General features: G+C 38.5%; 1 protein-coding gene across 1 annotated transcript in view; it reads right to left on the bottom strand.

The window, feature by feature from the left end:
* Nucleotides 1-1,708: 1,708 nt before the first annotated feature.
* LOC122796782 (macrophage mannose receptor 1-like) overlaps nt 1,709-23,744 on the bottom strand; it is a 2,734,532-nt gene continuing 2,712,496 nt past the window's right edge. Inside the window, 2 exon segments of the mRNA XM_044065509.1 lie at nt 1,709-1,740; nt 1,870-2,037. Of these exon segments, the coding sequence (XP_043921444.1) occupies nt 1,709-1,740; nt 1,870-2,037 (200 nt within the window).

Here is a 23,744-nt window from a genome sequence, read left to right on the forward strand (position 1 = left end):
GGTTTGTCGGGCATCTGAACTTTCGTGTTTTTTGAGGTTTCATTCTTCTGGCATCTGTGTTTTGAGTGTCGATCTTCTGAGCTGTCGGTGTAACATAGGGAACCCAAATAAATATATACACAACTAATTCTCCATATACTTATTCAGCACTTGTAAAAGCTACATAAGAAGGTGACCCAGTCTACAAGTTATGGAAAAGCTAACCAAGAACCTTTCTGCCATGGTAGACATCTGTGTAATGGCTATATAATCATGTTAGAGAACAGAAGAATTGGTAAAGGACAGAACTTATAATGATGCACTGAACCAAAACAGTTATAGCCACAGCAATTACAATGTGTCAAGAATATAAAAAATGTTGACGCTTATACCCACCAAGTAGGGTTATACCCCCTGCAACCTCCCTACTAAGTGATATGACTGTTTATAATGTTATGTTTCAGTATATTTTTGAAAAATAGTGGATTTTGGCAAAACTAATGCAAATATTTTACTCTCTGTAATTTGGTGTTTTCACCATTACCGAGCCTTGGGTTTGTATTCATTGGTATTGTTGTTTTTCTAAATTTGAGTCTATGCTTCATATTTTTTCTACTTTAGACTTTTAGTTAGTAAGGTTCCATTTTAACTAGTAAAATGCTTTTGACAGGAGCAAACGTGAAAGCCCAACATGAAAAAAGTAAACAACTAAATTGAGAAATTCACACATTCATATAAAATAAAGGCCCATTGTGTGCGGAGCTTCAGAAATCATCGGTACTGCACATAAACTCATCCTTATGTATACTACAAATGGAGCACCAGGTTTTCACTAAGTATTTTCTGTTAGTTGCTGACTACATAACAGTGCCTGTGGACTTTATTTTTGCCATTCTGTATTATGTCTGTAAGGCCATTAAACTTACTGTAATGGCACTGTTAGCAGAAACAGAAAAGAAATCTGATTTAGCAGCTGGCTCCAGGATAAACTCATTCTGAAATGAATCCTACTCCTCTAGTCTATGCAATGCTCTTATTTACATGAGCTGTAGGCCCTGCTATTTCAGAAAGAAAGAAAGAAAGAAAGAAAGGAAAAAGATAAAGAAGAAGAAGTTTTGCATATTTGCTGGGCCACAACAAAATAATAGAGGAGTTGCAGACAGCAAGCACAACATTTGGTCTATACACTGCTTTGTTAAGTTCTGTTCTTTAAGTATGAAACACCTGACCTATATGACTCATATCAGTCGTGCAAGATACTTCTGTAGGAAAGAAGAGCCTCTGTATAAAATAACAGATCTGTGAGGGTACAAAGCGGCCATACCATTGGTTATTCAGCTGAGCTGTTCAGAGCTGTATACCATGTAAAACACATTTAGATACAAGTTAAATTGTAATGCAGTGTATTTGTAAATATAAGAAAAAAGGAATTAAATGAGGATCACTGAAATGCTCAGATTTCTGCTTTAACTGTATTCAGTATTACAGACTGATTTGAAAAGCTACTAACATTAAAAAAATGCATTCCAGGCCTTTACTGAAAATGGGTCTTGTATGGCTCAGACAGATCATATCTGTCAACAAATATAAATAAATAAATGTAAATATACATATATTCTTAAACATCAGGACAGAATGCAAACTCCATCTCATATCTAAGGAAGGGAAAATAATTAGACTCTGGATTCATTATTCAACTGGCTGCTTTAAATTTTCTACCAATGCACATTTATCGAGAATATAAGCTATGAAAAACCATCCCTGCTAAGGAAAACACATAAATCAGAAAAAAAGGATAATTACTGGCAAAAAAAAATAATCAGAAAATAGAAACAAACTTGTGAAAGAGTTGCTTATTTAAGTCCATAGAACTAGAAGTGCATTACTTACCTTTGCTCATCTTGCAGATATAGCCATTGTAATCTTGACAATTGTCATTTCTCCAAGTCCCAAATTTTGAACTCATTTGAACGCATCCCGTAAAGCTATATATATAAAGGTTGTCTTCATCCCAGTTTAAGATACTCACAGTGGATTTGTCAAACCATTCCCAATGACCTGTACATAAGAAAGTTTACGAGCAACTTGTTAAGACAAAAAAAAAAATGAAAAGCACAACATTCTATATTCATAGCGCCAGACTTACCGTAAGGAAAGACATCAGTGAAGTTTGATTTATAGTAAATATTTCAGAACAAAATATTTCCTTATTAACTTGTCCTTCTATGTTTCTTTTTCAAATATATATATATATATATATATATATATATATATATATATATATACATATATAGTTACAATGATAGCGGCAAAAGAAAGCCAAAAACCGCAGTCCGAAACTCACCGAATGAACACAAAGCTGCCTTCCTGTGTAATACGGTGAACAAACAGTCTTCAAAATATTTTAAAAAATCCAGCAACAGCAACCATTTGGCAATTGAACCACTTCAAGCTGCTTGGCAAAACCAAAGTAGTACGCTGTCACAAACAGGTATACACGATATCAAAATACAAAAAAAATATAAAATCTGTTTTCTAGTTAAGATAATGAACTGCAAGTGTCTGTTTATAGAACCACCTTTAAGAACATTCATCTGGTTAAGTTGGTTGCTCAGACTCGTGCAATAGTTCAGTGGAAAAAAGATGCTAGCTCTACCAGTTAAAATATGTAATTATTCAATTATTTTTCAGCAGATGATTGCTGATATTTTGCAATTAACACGAAAACGTCAACATTTCAACCAGAAAAATACAAAGAACAGGATGTAAAACTGGCATCAAAACAGATTACCAAGTGATCAATGGACAATTCAACTACACGTATACATTCACAAAAGAAAAGAAAATGAAATGTTAGCTAAAAAGTCAGTATTACTGAAGGAAAATAATTGTTATATTTTACATACAAATGTTATCACTGAGTTACAAAGCAAGTGCATATCTGGCTACAACTGGTTTTAATATAAAAATAGCATCATCCAAAATAAATGACATAGATGACATCAGCTGCCCACTTTGCTCCCAAATGGAAACTGAAGATGTTATTCCATACTTGTTTGGCTTCATTGTGGCTTTGTATAACCCCTGAAGCAAGGTCTCTTTACATTGCATAACTAAGATTATTGTCAGCTCGAGACTGAAGTATGATGATTTTTTTTTTTGTACTGCATGACAGACGTGCTTTTTATGTGATGAATATATAGGATTTAATCACTGCATTACTGAAAAAAACAAAAGCTAAAATCTTCCAATTGGTTATAAGCAATACCGTTCCTAATTTATAAGCAGTCCATATCTTCATGTGCTCCTTGATAAGAGATGGCATTATCTGCTTACACTTCATTTGCAGCACATTTTCTGAGAAGGTAGTACTGAACAATATTGCCTACTACCAAGGCATCATAAATATCCCCCACATTAGAACTATAAACCATTCTGAATACTTACCTAGGTATATCAGTGTTTGGCTCTCTTTGCTCTTATGACCCATAAGGGTGTATGCTAATCCCCCAAAATACAGAACTGTACTATGCAGCCAAAGATATGTCCAGAAATCTGTGGATGGCAATCTATATCTTAAACAAATTATAACACCCACTATACACTATCCACTATACACAGCATCCATTATAAACCAGACAAATGCCCTACTTTTCTCAACCCTTTTCAAAAATACAAACCTCCAAGACACTCAGTCTTTTTACCAGAACCAGTTACTTGTACTTGCATCAAATAATCATTGTGATGATATACTATATTCGGGTCTATATTATCTTTTCGATAAGTATGCAGTGAACTCTGTAATCGCTGAACTGCCACATCAGTGACTTTTTTCCCAAGGGAAAAAAGTGCTTGGCCGTCATCAGGGATTTGCCCTTTTCCCCACTGTAGTGTAATCTCGGAGTTGGTATATTTAGTTAGCGGGGGGTGTAAGGGCACAGCCCTCACTATGTAGGGTTTGAATGTTTTTTTTTTTTTTATTAGGCCAAGCACTTTTTTCCATTGGGGAAAAGGTTGCTGATATGGCCGTTCGGCATTTACAGAGTTAGCTGTTCACTTGTCGATAAAGACTTGCTCACTTGAATATGTTTTTCGACAAGATAATATAGGCTCCTATATTCTACTACTGCAACTAAGCTGTAGAATTATGTTTCAACAAAAATATAAACAGAGCCAGGTATTAAAAATGTCTTCATCAACCAAAAAATATCTATATCTATATCTATAAACCTCACAACAAAATGGAACTGTTCTTACACATGTATGAGTTGAAAACAACACTGACACATTCTGTAATCACATGCAGTCACAAAGACTACTTCTAAATACTCCATATTATGAATTAGTTTCTTTGGTCTCCAGTAACTTTATGTCTCTTGATTACACTGGTAGGTATCTTAATATTCTGTCTTATAACATTTCATTACTAAGATTACCTCTCTTTCTACCCTCAATTCTACATCCACATCAATGATATCCTTATTTTTCTTATCTCCATTATCAGGAATCTCTCTTTTATATCTTATACACATCAGTAGATAGGATTAACATATGTTATTTTCATATTCTTTATTTTCCTTTAATATTACCCTGTACGTACTCTGGCTATCTTCTGTCTCTCTGCTGTCTCCATCTTTCACCTTCTTACCTGTTATAGTCTCCTGCCATTTCTAGTCATATGTCTACCTTTTCTACACTATCCTCCTTCCATATCATAAACCTTTTTCAACTGTAGTGAACATGGCTACATGCTGTCATCTTGTGATTCAGTTTACATTGCTCTATACAGTTCATGTGTTAATATACTATATAACAGGTTTCTCCAGATATGCATTTAATGAATATTGTTACTATATTGTATATGCAAATAGGTATGTCTTCTTAATCCCTTTTGTCTACTATTCTACAATGTGTATGAATACACATATTGTATTATACTGAATTCAGCTTAACTGTAGCTCTGTCTTACATATGGAAATTATCTCCTCAGGCTTCCTCTTATAAAAGGGCAACTAGCTTATTAGTACTGACCCAGTTAACAAATGGAAAATAGATGAGTAGAAATAAATTAATTTTCAGAACCATCCAGACTAGATACTGAGACTCATAAACTTTACACATTGTGGTTAGTGGCCATATATAAGGTGCGTGTGCGTGTTAGAAAAAACAAGCAACACAAAGTGGCCGTCTGAAATAACATGGTCGGCCATGTTATATGCTACTGACAATATGATGGAGTGCCACTTATAATAATGAGGCCAAACAACATAGCCGAGTAATTAAGAAATGTATAAATACTGCTCTGCCATGCTGTGCCTGCTTTAGATCTACTCGCAACCAGATTTTCTTTTTCAGACAGTATAAGTTTGCATACAATGCTAGGAGTTGCTGCAGCCATTTTAAATGTGCATGTGCAAAAGGCTATTATAGCAGGCACTGTAGCTGATGGTGTGTGATATTGCCCCCAGAGGTGCCAAGTCATCCACCTGTACTTAACATTTCATGCCATCCATGGCAAGGGAATAGTGGGCCAATATCTATTGGATAGGTGCACCAAACACAAATAATGGACATGTGTTGACCTCATCTACAGCCCTATCGGATTCGCAGAGTACCTGCCCCAGTAGATAGAAAGGTATGTGTGGCTTTACATATATTAGCTACAGGGACCTTCCAGCAACCCACTGGGATACAGTGGGGATATCTCAGACATCTGCCATAAGAATATTCCACCAGTTCTTGAATGCTATGCTTCAGCATTGGAGGAAGGATATGCGGTTCTCACATACCCCAGAGGAGAAAGCAAACACCATGCAGGACTTCTCCAAAGTACTGGGAGTTACGGTCTGTACCCACATTAAAATAATGGCCACACCTGTTGAACTGGGAAGTAGAGTCATGAACTGCAAAGAGTATTTCTCCATTAACTGTCAAGTGGTTTGTAATGCATATGGTAAGATATACAATGTGTGTATAGGCCATTCAGGCAGATTCCATGACTCCCACATATGGCATACATGTGATCTCTGTCAACATTTTGTGAGGGGGGGGACTTCACACAGGGCCATCTTGTGGAGGATACTGGATATGCGCTGTAACCATGACTCATGACACAAGTTAGAAATCCTCATAACCAAACTGAACATGGTTACAACTATGACTACTATAAACTAGAAACATCATAGACCATGTGTTTCAGCTGCTGAAGTCACATTTTTGCTGACTAGATACAGTCAGTGGTGCCTTGCAGTATGACCCCACCACACATGCAAAAATACTCAATATGTGTGTGTTACATCACACAATATAATAGTTAAGTAGTTACAGCAGAGTGGCCTCTTGCAGGGATGACAATTCACAGCACCCCAGGCAGTGAGAAGTGAAACAGATGAGGCATCAGAGAAGGAGCAAGCATCAGGGAGATGACCATGCTAGATGATGATGGGGACAGTACACCATGGCACTAGGAAAAAGGCAGCAGATTGCACATAGTTTTACAACCTAACTATAGTAATTAAGCAGTAAAAGTGACTTGTGCAAAACACCAGACTATGCTGACCCATGAAAATTTTATCTGCACTGTGTTTCTGACATAATCCACCCAGGTCACAATTTACATATGGCAGAGCACAGGTGGGCAAGAAAGTACAGCAGTGCATGCCTTTCTCAGGGAAGAGAGTGAGTACGAAGGTGTACCAAAAGAAAAAAACGCAGGTATGCGTAGTGTGAGAATTTGCTTGGGGTGGTTAATGTGACAAAAGGCCAGGCTGAGTGACTATGTGTGGGATATGATGGGGGCTGAGGTTGTGGTGTGTGTGAGTATTAGTGTGTCTGTGTGTCTATGTGTCTGTGTGCATGTGTGTATCTGCTAGGACACATTATCTGTATATGATGCAGGACTGTACCTTGGCCTACTTGTTAGGTCCAACGCATACATGACAGAGGGTTCAGCTTTCAGTGCATGCACCCACAGAAGCTGGCTCTGCCAGGTGGTTGCACTGACTGTCCCATAACTTTGGTTGTATATCAGTGTGCTACCTGACCATGACTGGCATCTGCTGTAGAAAGTACGAACATGACCCTGACCACAGGGACTGTCTCTCCTGGGTGCAGACCCATCCACAACTGATGTATTGAACATGCTAGTATTGCTGGAATGGGATATCACTCATCCACTGCCAGGTTGACACATATCCAATGATGTACTAGATAACTGGCCACAAGGGCAGTCCTTCAGCACTGACAGATAACTCAGAGTAGACACTGTATGTTCCCATGTGTGATTCATTTTATTCAATGAGTCACACATATGGGTCAGCATGCACAACCAAGACTATCCTTACAACTTCTGCTGAGGTTGTGGTGAGACTCACCTAAACATCCACAATGGCCCTGCACATACATTGGTTGGTAGCTACTGACACTTCAGCCTCATGAGGAGGGTAATAAGCGTACCTCCTATGACCACTGGTATCAACCCCATGTGGATCCTCCAGCTGACAAACAGCTCTAAACAGATTCAAACATGTCTCTGTTTGGAGCCATCACATATCTCTGATTCATAATGTCCCCATAAACCTATCTACTGTCACATGGCAGTGTCCTAGGAATGTGCAGGTATACAGACTGTGTCCATACTCGAGGAGGGAATGGGGGGTTACACTCCCTGTGTCTGACACAGACTCTGCATACCCTGAAGGAGGGAATGGGGGGGGTTACATGCCCTGTGTGCAACATAGACTCTGCATCCCCTGACTGTGCCAGCTCGTTCTTGCCATCATTATCATTATGACAGGCTAAAGACCCTCTAACAACAGGAAAAGGGGTACCGGGTAAGTTTCTCAAAGCTGGTATGAGAGAATGAGTCATTGGTGAATGCATCAAAAGAAAACATTACATAACCAGTTTAAGTGTGACTAAGGACCATAACTACACATACAAGTGATATTGTTGCAAGTATAAAACAGACACTGAGTTATAAATAAGCCCATATATTGTGGACATGGATGGTGCACCTGGATGCCAGCTCTACTTATATGCTTGTAGCGAGACAGGTATTATAAACTGTAAAGTGATTAACATCTAAAAATTAGAGCAGATAGTGACAGTAGGAATACATACCCAGGGCATCATTAGCTGAAATTCTCTGGAACCTATCTTGCTCTGCCTGACATCCAGCACCACACTATAGACCTCTGTGGAGGTGGTTCTGCCCTTATGTGAGGCCAGGAACTTCTCTGTCTCCATAAGAGGTGGTTCAGTAGATGGCCCACTCCCTGTTCCCTCTGTTTTTGTACCACAGTCTCTGCCCTGTGGGTGGATGCACAGATGCACTCCAGTAGATTAGCATGCACAGCCAAGACTACCCTTACAACATATTGGTCACTCTTCATTAGACCATATCATAATTATGATTTAGACCACCCAGAGAATTAACATTCATCAACATTTCCCAAAAGACACAGTCACAGCAGGGATGGTCAGCAGAATGTACTGCAAGGAGGTTAACCTTGGAGACTGAGAGCCTCTAGTGCCACTTCTTTCACATCCCCTGCAAACTAGAGCTTGCAGGTTAATATGGCCTACTGCTCCCCTTTCTTAACAATATCTCTGTTGGAATGGAAACGCTAGAATTAACAGCTGTGGTCCTACATGGAGCTTAAAAATCTTAACATTATTACTATATTAAAAGACCATCTGGTATGCTTTTGCAGAGCCTGGCGTCAGCACACATGTATCTGCAAACAATCTTTACCTGATTGACAGGCATTAATGTTTCCTGAGTACAATCCTATCCCACCTCCAAAAAATACCAGCAAATGACTGCAAATTAACAAGCAAGCAACTTCACAAGCAGATGATCATTATCTGGAACTGTTGTTGCAATTATATTGCATTCACCTACATTTAAGATATGCAGCTTACACTGGTGTATAAACAACTTCATTTGTAAGACCTACAGAATGATGCTAGCATGCTATTACAGCCCATACACTTGCCATCCGCAAGGGGGCCCACCCAGTGCACTTGGCAAAGTACCCCTTCAGACAACTTTGGCCAATATGTGTAGATATACTGAAAAAGTGACAGCACTTCTAGGCCTTGCAATAAAAATGCTAACATTGTACAAAAGAGGAGTAAAACATACCACATATCTTATATGTATGCAGATAAGCTTCTGTTCATGATCATGCTAAGTTAATGAAAATGGAGTCCCTGTTTAGCATATCTTCACAGCAGCAAAAAGATGGATGGAGGACTGATGAGCTTCACAACTCAGAGTGTCATTAGAACCATACTGAAACAGTACATATTTTATAATCTATCACACAAATTATACCAGTGACCATCATTGTGAGGAGAATGTTACACATGACAACTAGTTTGGGGTCTAAGTGTTTGCCATATTTCCTTAGTTCTTTGAAGGTGAGACAAGTTTGCCCAGAGAAGATAAGGGCAGTGCTCCTTTTAGAGGAATAGAAGTGGTAGGAAGAGGAGTTCAATATTTTTCTGGATATCCTCCATAAGCAGGTCCAAGTGTTTGCCATATTTCCTAAGATCTTTGAAGGTGAGACAGGGTTGCCTGGAGAAGATAAAGTAGAACTCCTTTTAGAGGAATAGAGGTAGTTGGAAGAGGAGTCCAAGACTTTTCTGGATATTCTCCATAAGCATTACAGCTGCAGGTTCCTACAGGAGTGCTTTACTGGGTCACAGTGAAAGGCTAATGTCTGGAATAGTTTGGCCAAGGCTATCACCCATGCTACTGGTGTCCTATGCTCATGGTAACAGTGCTGTCACCACTGTGCTGACTCGAGTTGCTGCAAGTCTGACCTTCTTGGTCAATGGGAGGCTGAAATTACTAACTCCATACTAAACGTATAGAATCCTGTCACTAATCAAATATCCTGACAATACATGCCAACATACAATTTTTTATTCTTCCCTTTCTTATCTCTGGAGGGGCAGAATAAAGTGATAAGAGAATGTCAGGGTAAGTACAGCTGCCGTTTTGAAAATTGTTTACATTATAGCAATAGTTACAGCCATTATCATTAACTGTGCATAACTTTTATGTGGCAGTACCATACTGGCATAGATTTAAGGAATTAGTACTGTCGTGCAATGTTAGACTTATGCTTCTGCATGCCACCCTCTGTGTAGGTGGAAATAGGGTTCATCATATTAAATCATATTATCATATTAAATCTACGTGCACTGAGATGATGAAAGCAGCTAGGGATTCAAATCCATACCCCAAAAATATACTGTTCTCATGGCAAAACTTATGTGTAATCCCAGTAATGTCAGTGCACCAATACAAGGTTCATATATGTTATAACCATAATTATGAGTTCAGGAAAGCAGCTATGTAGATGCAACAGGGTAGGGGTCTTACGATTAGGGAATGAGCATTTTTGCTAAGCTGCACTTCATGAATGTGCAGTTAGCAGTGTGCTGTATAGATACAACAGCCTTGAAGACTAGTTTTTCCCTAAGCAACTGTCAGTGAAACCCTTCCAAGCCTTTCTGCTGCAATAGGACCAAATCAGTTGGGGTACAGGACATTTTGACCACGGACAGTTCAACCCGGATGGTTTGACCCTAGACAGTTTGACTCCATTGAAATGGCAAGGCAAGGAAAAAATAAACCACAGGCATTTTGACATAAAGAAAAAAAATGTTATATACAGCTCATGCATCCACACAGTTACTGAGAAAATGTCAAATATTACCTCACAAAAAAAAAAAAAAAGTCATGAGGATATATAACTGTTTAAAACATTTGCATTTTAAATACATATAATAACATTATTAATGTTAATTTAATATAATAATGTTTGCAATATCAATTAATATTGATTTTAAAGTTGTTAAAAAAAGTATTAATTAAATTAAATATATTTACAAATTAAATAAAATGTTAAATACATTAAGATTTATATATAAAAAAGTTAAATAATATATTAAATTCCAGTGGAAAAAAATCATGATTGAAATATTGTATATAATGTATAAAACTTTAAAAACTTTTTTTATATAATTGGGGTCAAAAGTTCGGGATCAAATTGTCCAGGGTCAAACTGTCCACTAGCTACTACCATAGACAATAAATATAAATTTAAGCATGAAAGTGTATACAATTGCATTGGGGTCGAATCGTCTGGGGCGGAATAGTCCGGGGTTAAATCATCCAGGGTCAAATCATCCTGCTTCCATACTGACAGCCACTTACTTCTGAAACAAGCAAATACTTCTGTGAGAGATGTAGTTACACTCTTAAACTGGAGACAAGAATCTCTCACACTGACAAATTAAATGCCAAACAGGTTGTCAGGACACATATATTACTTCCCACACTAAATAAGGATACAACATAAACCCACATGTGCAGGGATACTGACTAGTAGCTTACCAAAAGACCAGAGGCCTTCCAAATGGTGTCTTCACAAACCACTTACACACACAACAGTGCAAAAAACAAAAAATACACATGATAATACACACACACACACACACACACACACACACACACACACACACACACACACACACACACACACACACACACACACAAACCTGTGTATCAACAAATAAGCCCATAAGGCGTAACACCACAAAACCTAATGTATTGGTGATAGGTGACTCCATTGTGAGACACACTGATGTTCACGTCACCAGGCTGGATAAGGAGTGGGTTACAATTAGCTGCCTGTCAGGTGCCAGGATCCATCAAGTCACTCAAGCACTCAAGTCACTCATCCACAAGTACCAGTATGACTCCATCATAGTCCATGTGGGGGTAAACGACTTTGGATGTACCTCTCTGGACTATATAAAGAGAGACATGACTGAGCTCTCAGATTATGTATCACAGACAGGAATAAGTCTAGCCTTTAAGTAGTGTTCTACCTTCTCCAGGGATGATGCCCCAATACAAACAAAAAATGATTGACTTCAACATTCGGCTTAGCTTCTGGTGTCAGTCGAATGGGATACAATATCTGTCAGTCTGGGAAGACATGGCTGACAGGCCACACTGCTTACTAAAGATGGTCTGCACCTGTCTCCTCTAGGCTTTTGGATACTGGCAAAGGGACTAGACATCCCTATTGTGCCTTTTTTAGGAAGTGTCAAAATAACCAAACTACCAACATAACAAAATCCTCTCTAGATAAACTCAGGGTATTGCTGCTAAATGCTAGGAGTCTAAACAGGAAACTACACTCCTGGGAAGCACTGCTCTTTTTGGAAGATGTTGACATCTGTGCAGTCACTGAGACATGGTTCAAAGCTGCAGAAAGCACCATGGCCATGCAGGGTTACAATGATTCCATATATTCAGGACATAAACTGAGCATGAAAGAACCAAAGGAAGATGTGTATCCATCTTCATAGATTCATAGATGTGTTCTAGGCCAATGGCCCTGGAGCCTTTACAAGCCTAGTCCATAGACGTGCCCTGGCATCATGCCTCCATTAGTTCCCAATGCCTCTATCAATAGAGCAACTGGAGTGATCCCTGGGGTGAACTTTTTATTTCCCATCCACTCATCAAGATTTCTCTTGAAAAGGGCCAGTGAGGTGCTCTGCTTGACATGTATGGGCAGTCTATTCCAGAGCATGGGCAGTCTCTGGGTTATGAACCTGTCCGTGCAGCATGTTCTGTTGATTGTGGTAATGAGGGTGAGGTCCCTGGAGCATGTGGTGCGGATGGATTAGGATTTCTTTAGGTGTAACATTTCTAACAGGACTGGGTCAGACATGGCTTTGTAAGTCAAGCAGAGATGGTCTCTAAATAGATGATATGAGAGAGGGAAAGCTGGAGTTTTTTGAGTCTATCCATGTAGGGCATGTGTTTAAGGCCTAGGATCCTCTTTGTGAGGTACTTTTGTGGCCTCTCCAGCTGTTGCAGGTGTTTAGTGAGGAACATGCCAAATGGGGCATTATATGAAATGATTGGTCTAATGAGGGAAGAGTAGAGAGAGATGATGACCTCTTTCTTCCTGGATGCAAAACCCTCGGTAATGAGATTTGCCACATAGAAGGACTTTCTGACCACAATGGCAATGTGGTGGTCAAAGGAGAGGTTGCTGTCAACCTGTGTCCCCAGATCTCTTATAACGCCTTCAGTGTTCAGTGGGTTACCATCAATGTGGCAATTAGTAGAAACGGAGTTTTTCCCAAAGGGAATGATGATGCATTTTTTGGCATTAAGCTTAAGGCCCTGGTTTTGACACCAGTCATTGGCCTCAGTGAGGCCTTTCTGTAGGATGTCTCCATCACTTGGGGAGTTAATAATGGCTCCCAGCATACAATCGTCAGCAGACATGGTCAGCCAGAGTCCCTCCATGTTCTCCTGGACTTCTGAAAAGTAGATTCCAAACAGGAGAGAACACAGGATCGATCCCTGTTGGACTCCACTCATGACTAGTCGGCAGTCAGACTTGGAGTCAGCTACTTTCACACTGTGGGTTCTATTTGTGAGCCAGTTTGCAACCCATTTAGTTATATAGGATTTGAGTCCTAATTTGATGAGTTTTTCTATGATTCTTGAGTGGGGAATGGTATCAAAAGCCTTGGCCAGATTGAGGTAGACTGTATGAACCACCTTGCCTTCATCCACAGCTCTGGTGACTGACTCAAAGAAGTCAACCAAGTTGAGCAGGGATGATCTACCCTTCACAAAACCAAACTGTGTGGAATCCAGAGTTTGGAGATTCCCTATATCCTTGTGTATTACCTACATGATGATGCATTCCATAGCTTTGCATATCAGACTCGACAGGCTAATGGGGCGATAGTTCCCAGGGTCTGTAGTCACTCCTCCTTTGTGGAGAGGGATGACTGTAGCAATGCACCATTCCGTACAGACAAAGCCTGAGGTGAGGCTGTGATTGAATAGGGCACACAAGTGAGGTGCCAGTTCACTTTGTAGTTCATGTAGAACACAGCCTGGGATATTGTCAGATCCCATAGAAGTTGTATTATTGGCCTTGGACAGTGCTGTGTTAACCTGTGCAGCAGTAATACTGGGTGTCTGGCAATCTACTGGTATTGTGATTGGTCCTTTGGAGGAGAGAGGGGTAAAGTTGGAACTGAATCTGTCGGCCAGTATATTGGCAATATCTGTTGGCTCAGTACAGAAGGTACCATTGTGCAGTAGTGCAGAACAAATCTGGGTATTGCCGTGGAGATTCTTTATATAACTATAGAAGGCCCTGTGATTGTCTTTACTATCTGCTGCAATTATATTATCATAGCTAGCTTTAGCGGATTTGATGAGGGATCTCAACTTTTTGTTCAGGCTGATAAGGGAGCTTTTCCTGTATTGAGACTTCACCTTATTCTGCATCAGTTTTTTCCTTCTGTTGTAGAGTTTGTTTATGGCAGGGGACCACCAGATTGACTTCATTTTTTTTGGAGGAGCATGTCTTAGTTCTATTGGGTATGGCGAGATCCATGCAATTATGTACATGTTTGTGCAGTGCATTGGTGTATGATTCGGTGGTCATGCAACTATTCTCCATTTGCATGGGAGCCGTAAAGTTAGCCACCTCTGTTTTTAGGAGTCCAAAGTTATCTTTGGAGAAGTTTTTCATGGGGGTTACCTTTGCAGGGAGGTGGTTGGGAGGGATGAGGATTTCCAAGGTGATTAGTTTGTGGTTGGATCTAACCAGGGAGAAGCCGACTATTGATGTATAGCAACGGTTGCCCATGTTAGTGATGACCAGGTCAAGGATGTTGCTACCTCTAGTGGGGGTAAGAACGAGCTGGCCCAGGACATTGGAATAAATGAACTCCAGGAAATGTTGGGCAAGTCTATTGATACATGAGTAATTTTCCCAGTTAATGGAGGAATAGTTGAAGTCACCTAGTATGAGATTGTTAAGTTGGACCCTAATATTCTCCAGGGTGCTTAGGGACATGGAGTGTGAGTCTTGGGACATGGTTGGGGACCTGCAGTGGGCTATGACCTGAATCTCTGTCTTACTCAATGTTAGCTGCACCTGAAGTATCTCTGATGCGTTATGTTGGGCTACCAGTCTGGAGGTGTGCACATCCTTTATGAATATGGAAACATCACTGTCTTTGGAGCTTCGGTCCAAGTTGTGGGGCTGAAAGGCGTGGAAAGAGCTATAGCCTGGTAGTGTAGGGTTGCTTTCTGCTGCCTTGAACCAGGTCTCAATTACAGCACAAATGTCAATGTTCTACATTTTAAGGAGTGCTTCAAGAGAGGGCATTTTGAGATTTAGACTTCTAGCTTTGAGCAGCATGACCCTCAGATTGAAGTTGTTTGTAGCTGTTAATTTGTAATTTGTTTTTTGGAAGACTGCCTAAAAAAAAGCACTATAGGGGTGGCAAGATCCTTGGCCAGAATCCAGAAGCCTAGGGCTGACAGATGCAGGCCATCTCTAGCAATGCATTGAGGTCTGTCAGTTATGTCATCCCAGGCAGACAGATACTGGATCCCCTTAGAATGACACCAGAAACTTAGCCAGTTGTTGAACTCAATCATTTTATGCTTGTACTGTGGTATCATTCTAGGGTGATGGTAGGATGCTGCTCAGGGCTAGGGTCATACCCGAAGGGGCTACATAGAGAGCTCATCCATGTCTCTTTTCATGTAGTCCAGGGAGATTCATCTCAGGTCATTCACACTCACATGTACAATGACTGAGTCATATTTGTACCTGTTGTTGAGGGATATGAGTGCATGTGTTATGTGGCAGATCCTGGCACCTGACATGCAGCTGACTGGTACTTTTTCCTTATTAAACCTATTGAGTGGGACATCAGTGTGCCTCCCTATTGAGTCACCTATGACTAGTGTGTTGGGCATGCTGTTTTGCTTTAGGGGCTTTGGTTGAGTAGCACACGATTTAGGAGAGTTATGTGTTTTGTGATTAGTGATGTGTTGTGGTGGTTGAGTGGGTTTCTGCCTTTGAGGTCTCTGCTGTTTGGGTAGATTTTTATTAAGAGCCTCTGTGAAGGTGAGTGTGTGGTTTGTGTTTTTATGTGAAGGCAGTGCTGGTGTGTGTTCTGGAGGGCTATGTGCTCCATGTGGTGTGGTGCAAGGGTTGAGCTTCTCCTGTTGACCTGCTCTTCTGGTTTTGGCTGGAGAGTGTGTGCCTTCCAATTTGAATAGATAAGTTCATACCACCCAAGTCTGAGTGTTGGGAAGTAAGAGGAGAGGGTTGTCAGTGTACATGAGGCAGTTGCTACATTGCCTCAGGATGCCCAAGATCACCAGGTTAATAGGAGAAAACACAGGGGACTGATATTTAGACATGCCTGGAGGGGTGTGCATTAATAAGTACTGTATCTTTTTCCTTGTAGAACCTTTAGTTCTGGTAGCACTGTTGTGTGCTACAATAATTGCTACAAGAAGTCTGGTAAAGTGCTAGACTAATAAGCTAGTAAAAGTGCAGGAGAGGAGAGAACTAGTAGATCTAAGGGAAAAATTGAGGAGCAGACTTTGGCACAGCTCAGAAGCTTACAAACAGTCCTGGATACAGCAAGTCTGTATCTGGACTAGACTAGTTACAGGAAAAAAAAGGAAACAAGCTCAAATGTGGGCTTTTAAACCAGAAATGTAGAGAGAGAGAGATGGAAAAGCTGCCCAAACGGTGAATAACTACAAATTTTGGGCCAGAAACCACTCCTTTTGTGGCAGATAGGCTACCTAGTGCCTACCCCTCCCACTGATAAGCTAGAAGGCTTCCCCACAACACAGAAAGGCATGGGGGGGGCTCAGAAGCTTACAAAATGTCCCAGATACAGCAAATCTATGTTTGGACTAGACTAGTTACAGGAAAGTCAGGAAACAAGCTTAGATTTTTTTTTTTACAGAAAGGCAGCTAAAACAGCACTAAAAACAATTCAAGTGCAGTGCAAGCTAGCACAATTGAGAGTGTAGCAATATAAAGCAAATACAAAGAAAACAGACCAAAAACCCAAGCGTTAGCAGGTGCTGTAGTTCAAAGTAGTATAGTCCAAGAGGCACAAAAAATGTGTAAAATCACCGTTTATTCGGAGAATAAAACATCAGATAAGCGCTTTCGCATTCCTGCTTCATCAGATCATGAACAAATCAACATTGAGCTCACAACATTAAATACTATAGCAATTAATCAATCAATAGATGAGCAATACAAAACCTATTTAACATTTCAAAGGGCAATGTTCTTAAAACATGCATACGATGCATATACTCATCAAGCATCTGATCTCATACACAAATATAAAGTTATAAAAAGTTGTAAAAAACTGTGCAAATTTTTATATGTATATGATTGTTTAAAAATTTTTTTAAAAAAGATATAATGAATGAATGATGAAGAAATGCATAAAATGAGCATCAAATAGCACATAATAGTCAAGACATCACTGAAATAACACATACTGCCCAGTATTATTCAATGTAAAAATGTGTATGTAAATAAATAAAAATACAAACACTAACAAAAACGATGATTATAATGGAGGGAAGTGTACAAGAAACAGAGGACCGATCTACCTACACTTTTATTTAACATTTCTCCTTTGCCTCAACTTGGGTCTAATTGAGGCTCTCTCATTTAAGCCTGATCCTTTGTCTGCTTTCAGTGTTATTATCCATTCTGTTTCTTTCCCTTCAGTGTATGTTCTGATATCACCCCCTCTGGGGTTGGGATATATCACTTCAAGTACTTTGAAAGAGAATTTATGTTGTACATCTGTCATAATAATATGCTTAGCTAAAGCATTTTGTGTATGACCCTTCTTCATGTGATAAATATGTTCCCTCATCCGGTCCCTGAGAGGGCGATTAGTTTTGCCAACATAAAAAGAGGTACAAAGTTGGCATCTAGCTAGATAAATAACGTATGATGTCATGCAATCAGCTGTAACAGGTGTTTGGTAGTACTTTCCATTATCAGGATGAAGGAAACCAGGTGTACAATCTATGTAGCAACAAAAGTTGCAACGACCACATGGTTGGGTATGACCATCTCTCATGTTGTTGACATGTTGACATGTACGTTGAGAGGATTGATGATAGTATTAACACAGGGGTGTTTCGGAAGAGTTGTTATAGCAACAACTTGCTTGTTAGATCAAGTATGCATCCTCCTAGAGTCTTTAGGAATATAATTAGAGGACAAGCCATCAGAGCCTCAAGGCTCAACCCCTTAGACTCTGGTTTTGAGACAGAATTAGATGACTTAAGAAATAGATTGTCTCTTAGAGGCTATAGTAATAAAGAAGTCGACAGACATCTTTGTGATGTGTTAGAGGTAAGATCCACCAAAGGGTTACCATATTTTGGACCGACTGGGTCAGTACCTGTACCAGCTGTTAATACTGGTGTTTGTTTAGGCCTCAAATTCCCGACTTATTATTCCTCTGATTGTCACGAACTTAGAGAGGTAATAAGTAAACATTGGGAAATATTATGTACAAATGATGACATCAGAGATATAGTCGGAGATAAACCAAGTTTCTTATATAAGAACAAGAATAACTTGAAAAGGAGACTTTGTCACACTGTCAACAGCGTTAACAACATGAGAGATGGTCATACCCAACCATGTGGTCGTTGCAACTTTTGTCCCCTCTCAGGGACCGGATGAGGGAACATATTTATCACATGAAGAAGGGTCATACACAAAATGCTTTAGCTAAGCATATTATTATGACAGATGTACAACATAAATTCTCTTTCAAAGTACTTGAATTGATATATCCCAACCCCAGAGGGGGTGATATCAGAACATACACTGAAGGGAAAGAAACAAAATGGATAATAACACTGAAAGCAGACAAAGGATCAGGCTTAAATGAGAGAGCCTCAATTAGACCCAAGTTGAGGCAAAGGAGAAATGTTAAATAAAAGTGTAGGTAGATCGGTCCTCTGTTTCTTGTACACTTCCCTCCATTATAATCATCGTTTTTGTTAGTGTTTGTATTTTTATTTATTTACATACACATTTTTACATTGAATAATACTGGGCAGCATGTGTTATTTCAGTGTTGTCTTGAATATTATGTGCTATTTGATGCTCATTTTATGCATTTCTTCATCATTCATTCATTATATCTTTTTTAAAAAATTTTTTAAACAATCATATACATATAAAAATTTTCAGTTTTTTATAACTTTTTATAACTTTATATTTGTGTATGAGATCAGATGCTTGATGAGTATATGCATCGTATGTATGTTTTAAGAACATTGCCCTTTGAAATGTTAAATAGGTTTTGTATTGCTCATCTATTGATTGATTAATTGCTATAGTATTTAATGTTGTGAGCTCAATGTTGATTTGTTCGTGATCTGATGAAGCAGGAATGCGAAAGCGCTTATCTGATGTTTTATTCTCCGAATAAACGGTGATTTTACACATTTTTTTGTGCCTCTTGGACTATACTACTTTGAACTACAGCACCTGCTAACGCTTGGGTTTTTGGTCTGTTTTCTTTGATTAATTTGTTTTTTGGCAAACCCTAGTGCTAACCGGAAGCAAGACAAGGCTTTACAAGTTTATTCACATAAAGCAAATACAGTTTAAATAAATGCAATTTATTCAAACTGTATTCTGAAAAGAACTCAGTTATTGTTTTATTCAACTCTGAACAGTTAAAAAGTGCCAAAAAATACTTGAGTTGAGAAGCACACTCAGTCAGAACACAAGGAGATTCTAGCAACAAGTAAAGTGGAAAGGGAGAAAGCAGGAACAAAATATTCAAGGCTAAGAACATTAGTGGGTTGGTCTTCTCAAATGTTCTGTCTGTATTAGGCACAATGACCTAATGACACTAGACTGGGAGGAGTGTCCCAGACCAAATCAGTATGGGCGGGTAACTGCAAAGCCACCAAGTATAAGAACAAGAAGCCAATAAGGACAGTGGGTGGGAAACTATTACAGCTACTAGCTGTAGCCACTAAATGAAAGTTTTAAACAGATAAAGCAGAAAAAATACTCTAGAGAATGCTTTTAACTGCAAATAAATCTGTTATATGATACCTGACTAGAACACAGAAACCTCACAAAAAATGCACAGAAAAGCACAGATAGAGCACTCACAAACAGAAAATACAACTCTCAGTATGAAAAAGCAGTTTACAGTTAAGTAATTCAGAAAAATGCAATTAGAATAATACAACAGCATCTAGCAATGAAAAGTACAGTTAAAACATTATAAAACAGTATATACATGCAGTAAAAATGTAAATAAAAGCTTTATAACAGTGCAAAATGTAGTAGATTAGCTATATAGCACAATTATAATGTTGAAAAAGTGCAATTCAATGAAACAAATGTAAGAAATAACTTATTCTGCTTTTGGAATCTTAAGGAATTTCTGCTTTGTCCCAGTTATGAATCACCATTCCACAGCCTGGTAAATACAAGCACAACCCCTTGCAGACACAGGCTTATATACCAGAAAGGATGGAAGAATCAAGAAGCTTGAATTACTACCTAGTCCTACTAGCCCCTGCTCTTACACCAATCACTTGTGCTAGAGAAGGTCAGGAAACCCTGTTACTCTCAATAGCAAAGAAGATAAAACACTATCAGCAGAAGATGGCTGCCAAAAACACAGAAAATTCAACAAACAAAACTACTAGGTCTGGACAACAGCAGGCCTATATCTAGATTATGCTACCCGAGTAGAACACAGAAACCTCACAATAAATGCACAGAATAGCAGAGAAAGAGCACTCACAAACAGAAAATACAAGTCTCAGTACAAAAAAGCAGTTTACATTTTAGTAATTCAGTAAAAATGCAATTACAGTAATCTACACTATTACAACTAGTAGCTGTAGCCACTAAATGAAAGTTTTAAATAAATAAAGAAGCAAGGAGACTCTAGAGAATGATTTTAACTGAAAATAAATCAGTTATAGGATACCTGAATAGAACACAGAAACCTCACAACAAATGCACATAAAAGCACAGGTAGAGCACTCACAAACAGAAAATACAACTCTCAGTATGAAAAAGCAGTTTACAGTTAGGTAATTCAGAAAAAAATGCAATTAGAGTAATGAAACAGCATCTAGCTATGAAAAATACAGTTAAAACAGCATAAACAGTACATAAATGCAGCGAAACAGTAAAAAAAGCTTTGTAACAGTACAAAATATAGTAGATTAGCTGAATAGCAGAATTATAACATTAAAGAAGTGCAATTCAATGAAATAAATATAAGACATAACTTATCCTCCTCTTGGCATCTTAATGAATTTCTCTTTCTCAGAGTGACGAATCACAGTTCCACAGCCTGGTAAATACAGGCACAAAATCACTTGCTGACACAGGGTATATATATCATTGAAGCTCGAATTACTACCCAGTCCTACTAGCCTCTACTCTTACACCAATCACTTGTGATAGAGAAGGTCAGGAAACCCTGTTACTCTCAATAACAAATAAGACAAAACATTAACAGCAGAAGATGGCTACCAGAAACACAGGAAACTCAGCAAACAAAACTACCTGGCCTGGACAACTATAGGCCTTTATCTAGATTATGCTACCTGAGTAAAACACAGAAGCCTCACAATAAATGCACAGAAAAGCACAGAAGGAGCACTTACAAAAAGAAAATACAAGTCTCAGTAGGAAAAAACAGTTTACAGTTTAGTAGTTCGGTAAAAATGCAATTATAGTAATGCACACTATTACAGATACTAGCTGTAGCCACTAAATCAAAGTTTTAAACAGATGAAAGAGCAAGGAGACCCTAGAGAACCTTTTTAACTGCAAAAAAAGTCAGTTATATGATACCTAACGAGAACAAAGAAACCTCACATAAAATGCACAGAAAAGTACAGATATGGAACTCACAAACAAAAAATCCAACTCTTAGTATGTAAAATCAGTTTACAGTTAAGTAAATCATTAAAAATGCAATTAGATCAATGAAACAGTATCTAGCAATGAAAACACAATTAAAACAGTATTAAACACTACATAAATGCAGTGAAACAGTGAAAAGGTTTATAACAATGTGAAATGTAGTAGACTAGCTGTATAGCACAATTATAACTTTAAAGAAGTGCAATTCAGTTAAATAAATGTAAGAAATAACTTATTCTGCTCTTGGAATCTTAAGGAATTTCTGCTTTGCCCCGTTGATGAATCACCATTCCACAGCCTGATAAATACAAGCACAGCCCATTACACACACAGGTTTTATATACCCGAAAGTATGGAAGAATCTAGAAACTCAAATTACTATCCGGTCCTACTAGACCCTGTTTTACACCAATCACTTGTGCTAGAGAAGCTTGGGAATCCTTGTTAATCTCAATAATAAAGAAAGCAAGACACTAACAGCAAAGGATGGCTGCCAGAAACACAGGAAATTCAACAAACAAAACTACCAGCCCTGGACAACAACAGGCCTCTATCTAAATTATGCTATCTGAGTAGAACACAGAAACCTCACAATAAATGCACAGAAAAGGACAGAAAGAGCACTCACAAACAGAAAATACAAGTCTCAGTATGAAACAATGTGAAATGTAGTAGACTACTTGTATAGCACAATTATAACTTTAAAGAAGTGCAATTCAATTAAATAAATGCAAGAAATAACTTATTCTGCTCTTGGAATCTTAAGGAATTTCTGCTTTGCCCCATTGATGAATCACCATTCAACAGCCTGATAAATACAAGCACAGCCCATTGCACACACAGGTTTTAAATAACAGAAAGTATGGAAGAATCTAGAAGCTCAAATTACTACCCAGTCCTACTAGCCCCTGTTTTACACCAATCACTTGTGCTAGAGAAGCTCAGGAAACCTTGTTAATCTCAATAATAAAGAAGACAAGACACCAACAGCAAAGGATGGATGCCAGAAACACAGGAAATTCAACAAACAAAACTACCAGCCCTGGATAACAGCAGGCCTCTATCTAAATTATGCTATCTGAGTAGAACACAGAAACCTCACAATAAATGCACAGAAAAGCACAGAAAGAGCACCCACAAACAGAAAATACAAGTCTCAGTATGAAACAGAAGTTTACAGTTTAGTAATTGAGTAAAAATGCAATTAGAGTAATTCACACTTTTTCAGCTACTAGCTGTAGCCACTAAATGAAAGTATTAAACAGATAAAAAGCAAGGAGGCTCTGGATAATGTTTTTAATTACAAAACAATCAGTTATATGATACCTGACTAGAACAGATAAACCTCATAAAAAATGCACAGAAAAGCATAGACAGAGCACTAAGAAACAGAAAATACAATTTTAGTATGAAAAAGCAGTTTACCGTTAAGTAATTCAGTAAAAATGCAATTAGAGTAATGAAACAGTATCAACCAATGACAAATGCAGTTAAAACAGTATAAAACAGTGCATAAATGCATTGAAACAGTAAAAAAAGCTTTATAACAGTGCAAAATTTAGTAGATTAGTTATATAGCACAATTAAATTCAGTGAAATAAATGTAAGAAATAACTGATTCTGCCTTGGAATCTTAAGGAATTTCTGCTTTGTCCCATTGATGAATCACCATTCCACAGCCTGGTAAATACAAGCACAACACCTTGCAAACACAGGGTTTATATACCAGAAAGGATGGAAGAATTTAGAAGCTTGAATTTCTACCCAGTCCTACTACACCATACTCTTACACTAATCACTTGTGCTAGAGAAGGTCAGGAATCCATGTTACTCTCAATAACAAAGAAGACAAGACACTACCAGCAGAATATGGCTGCCAAAAACACAGGAAACTCAACAATCAAAGCTACCAGG

This window comes from Protopterus annectens, chromosome 3.part0, assembly GCF_019279795.1.
Source record: "Protopterus annectens isolate FY-2018-M chromosome 3.part0, PAN1.0, whole genome shotgun sequence".
Lineage (NCBI taxonomy): Eukaryota > Metazoa > Chordata > Ceratodontiformes > Protopteridae > Protopterus > Protopterus annectens.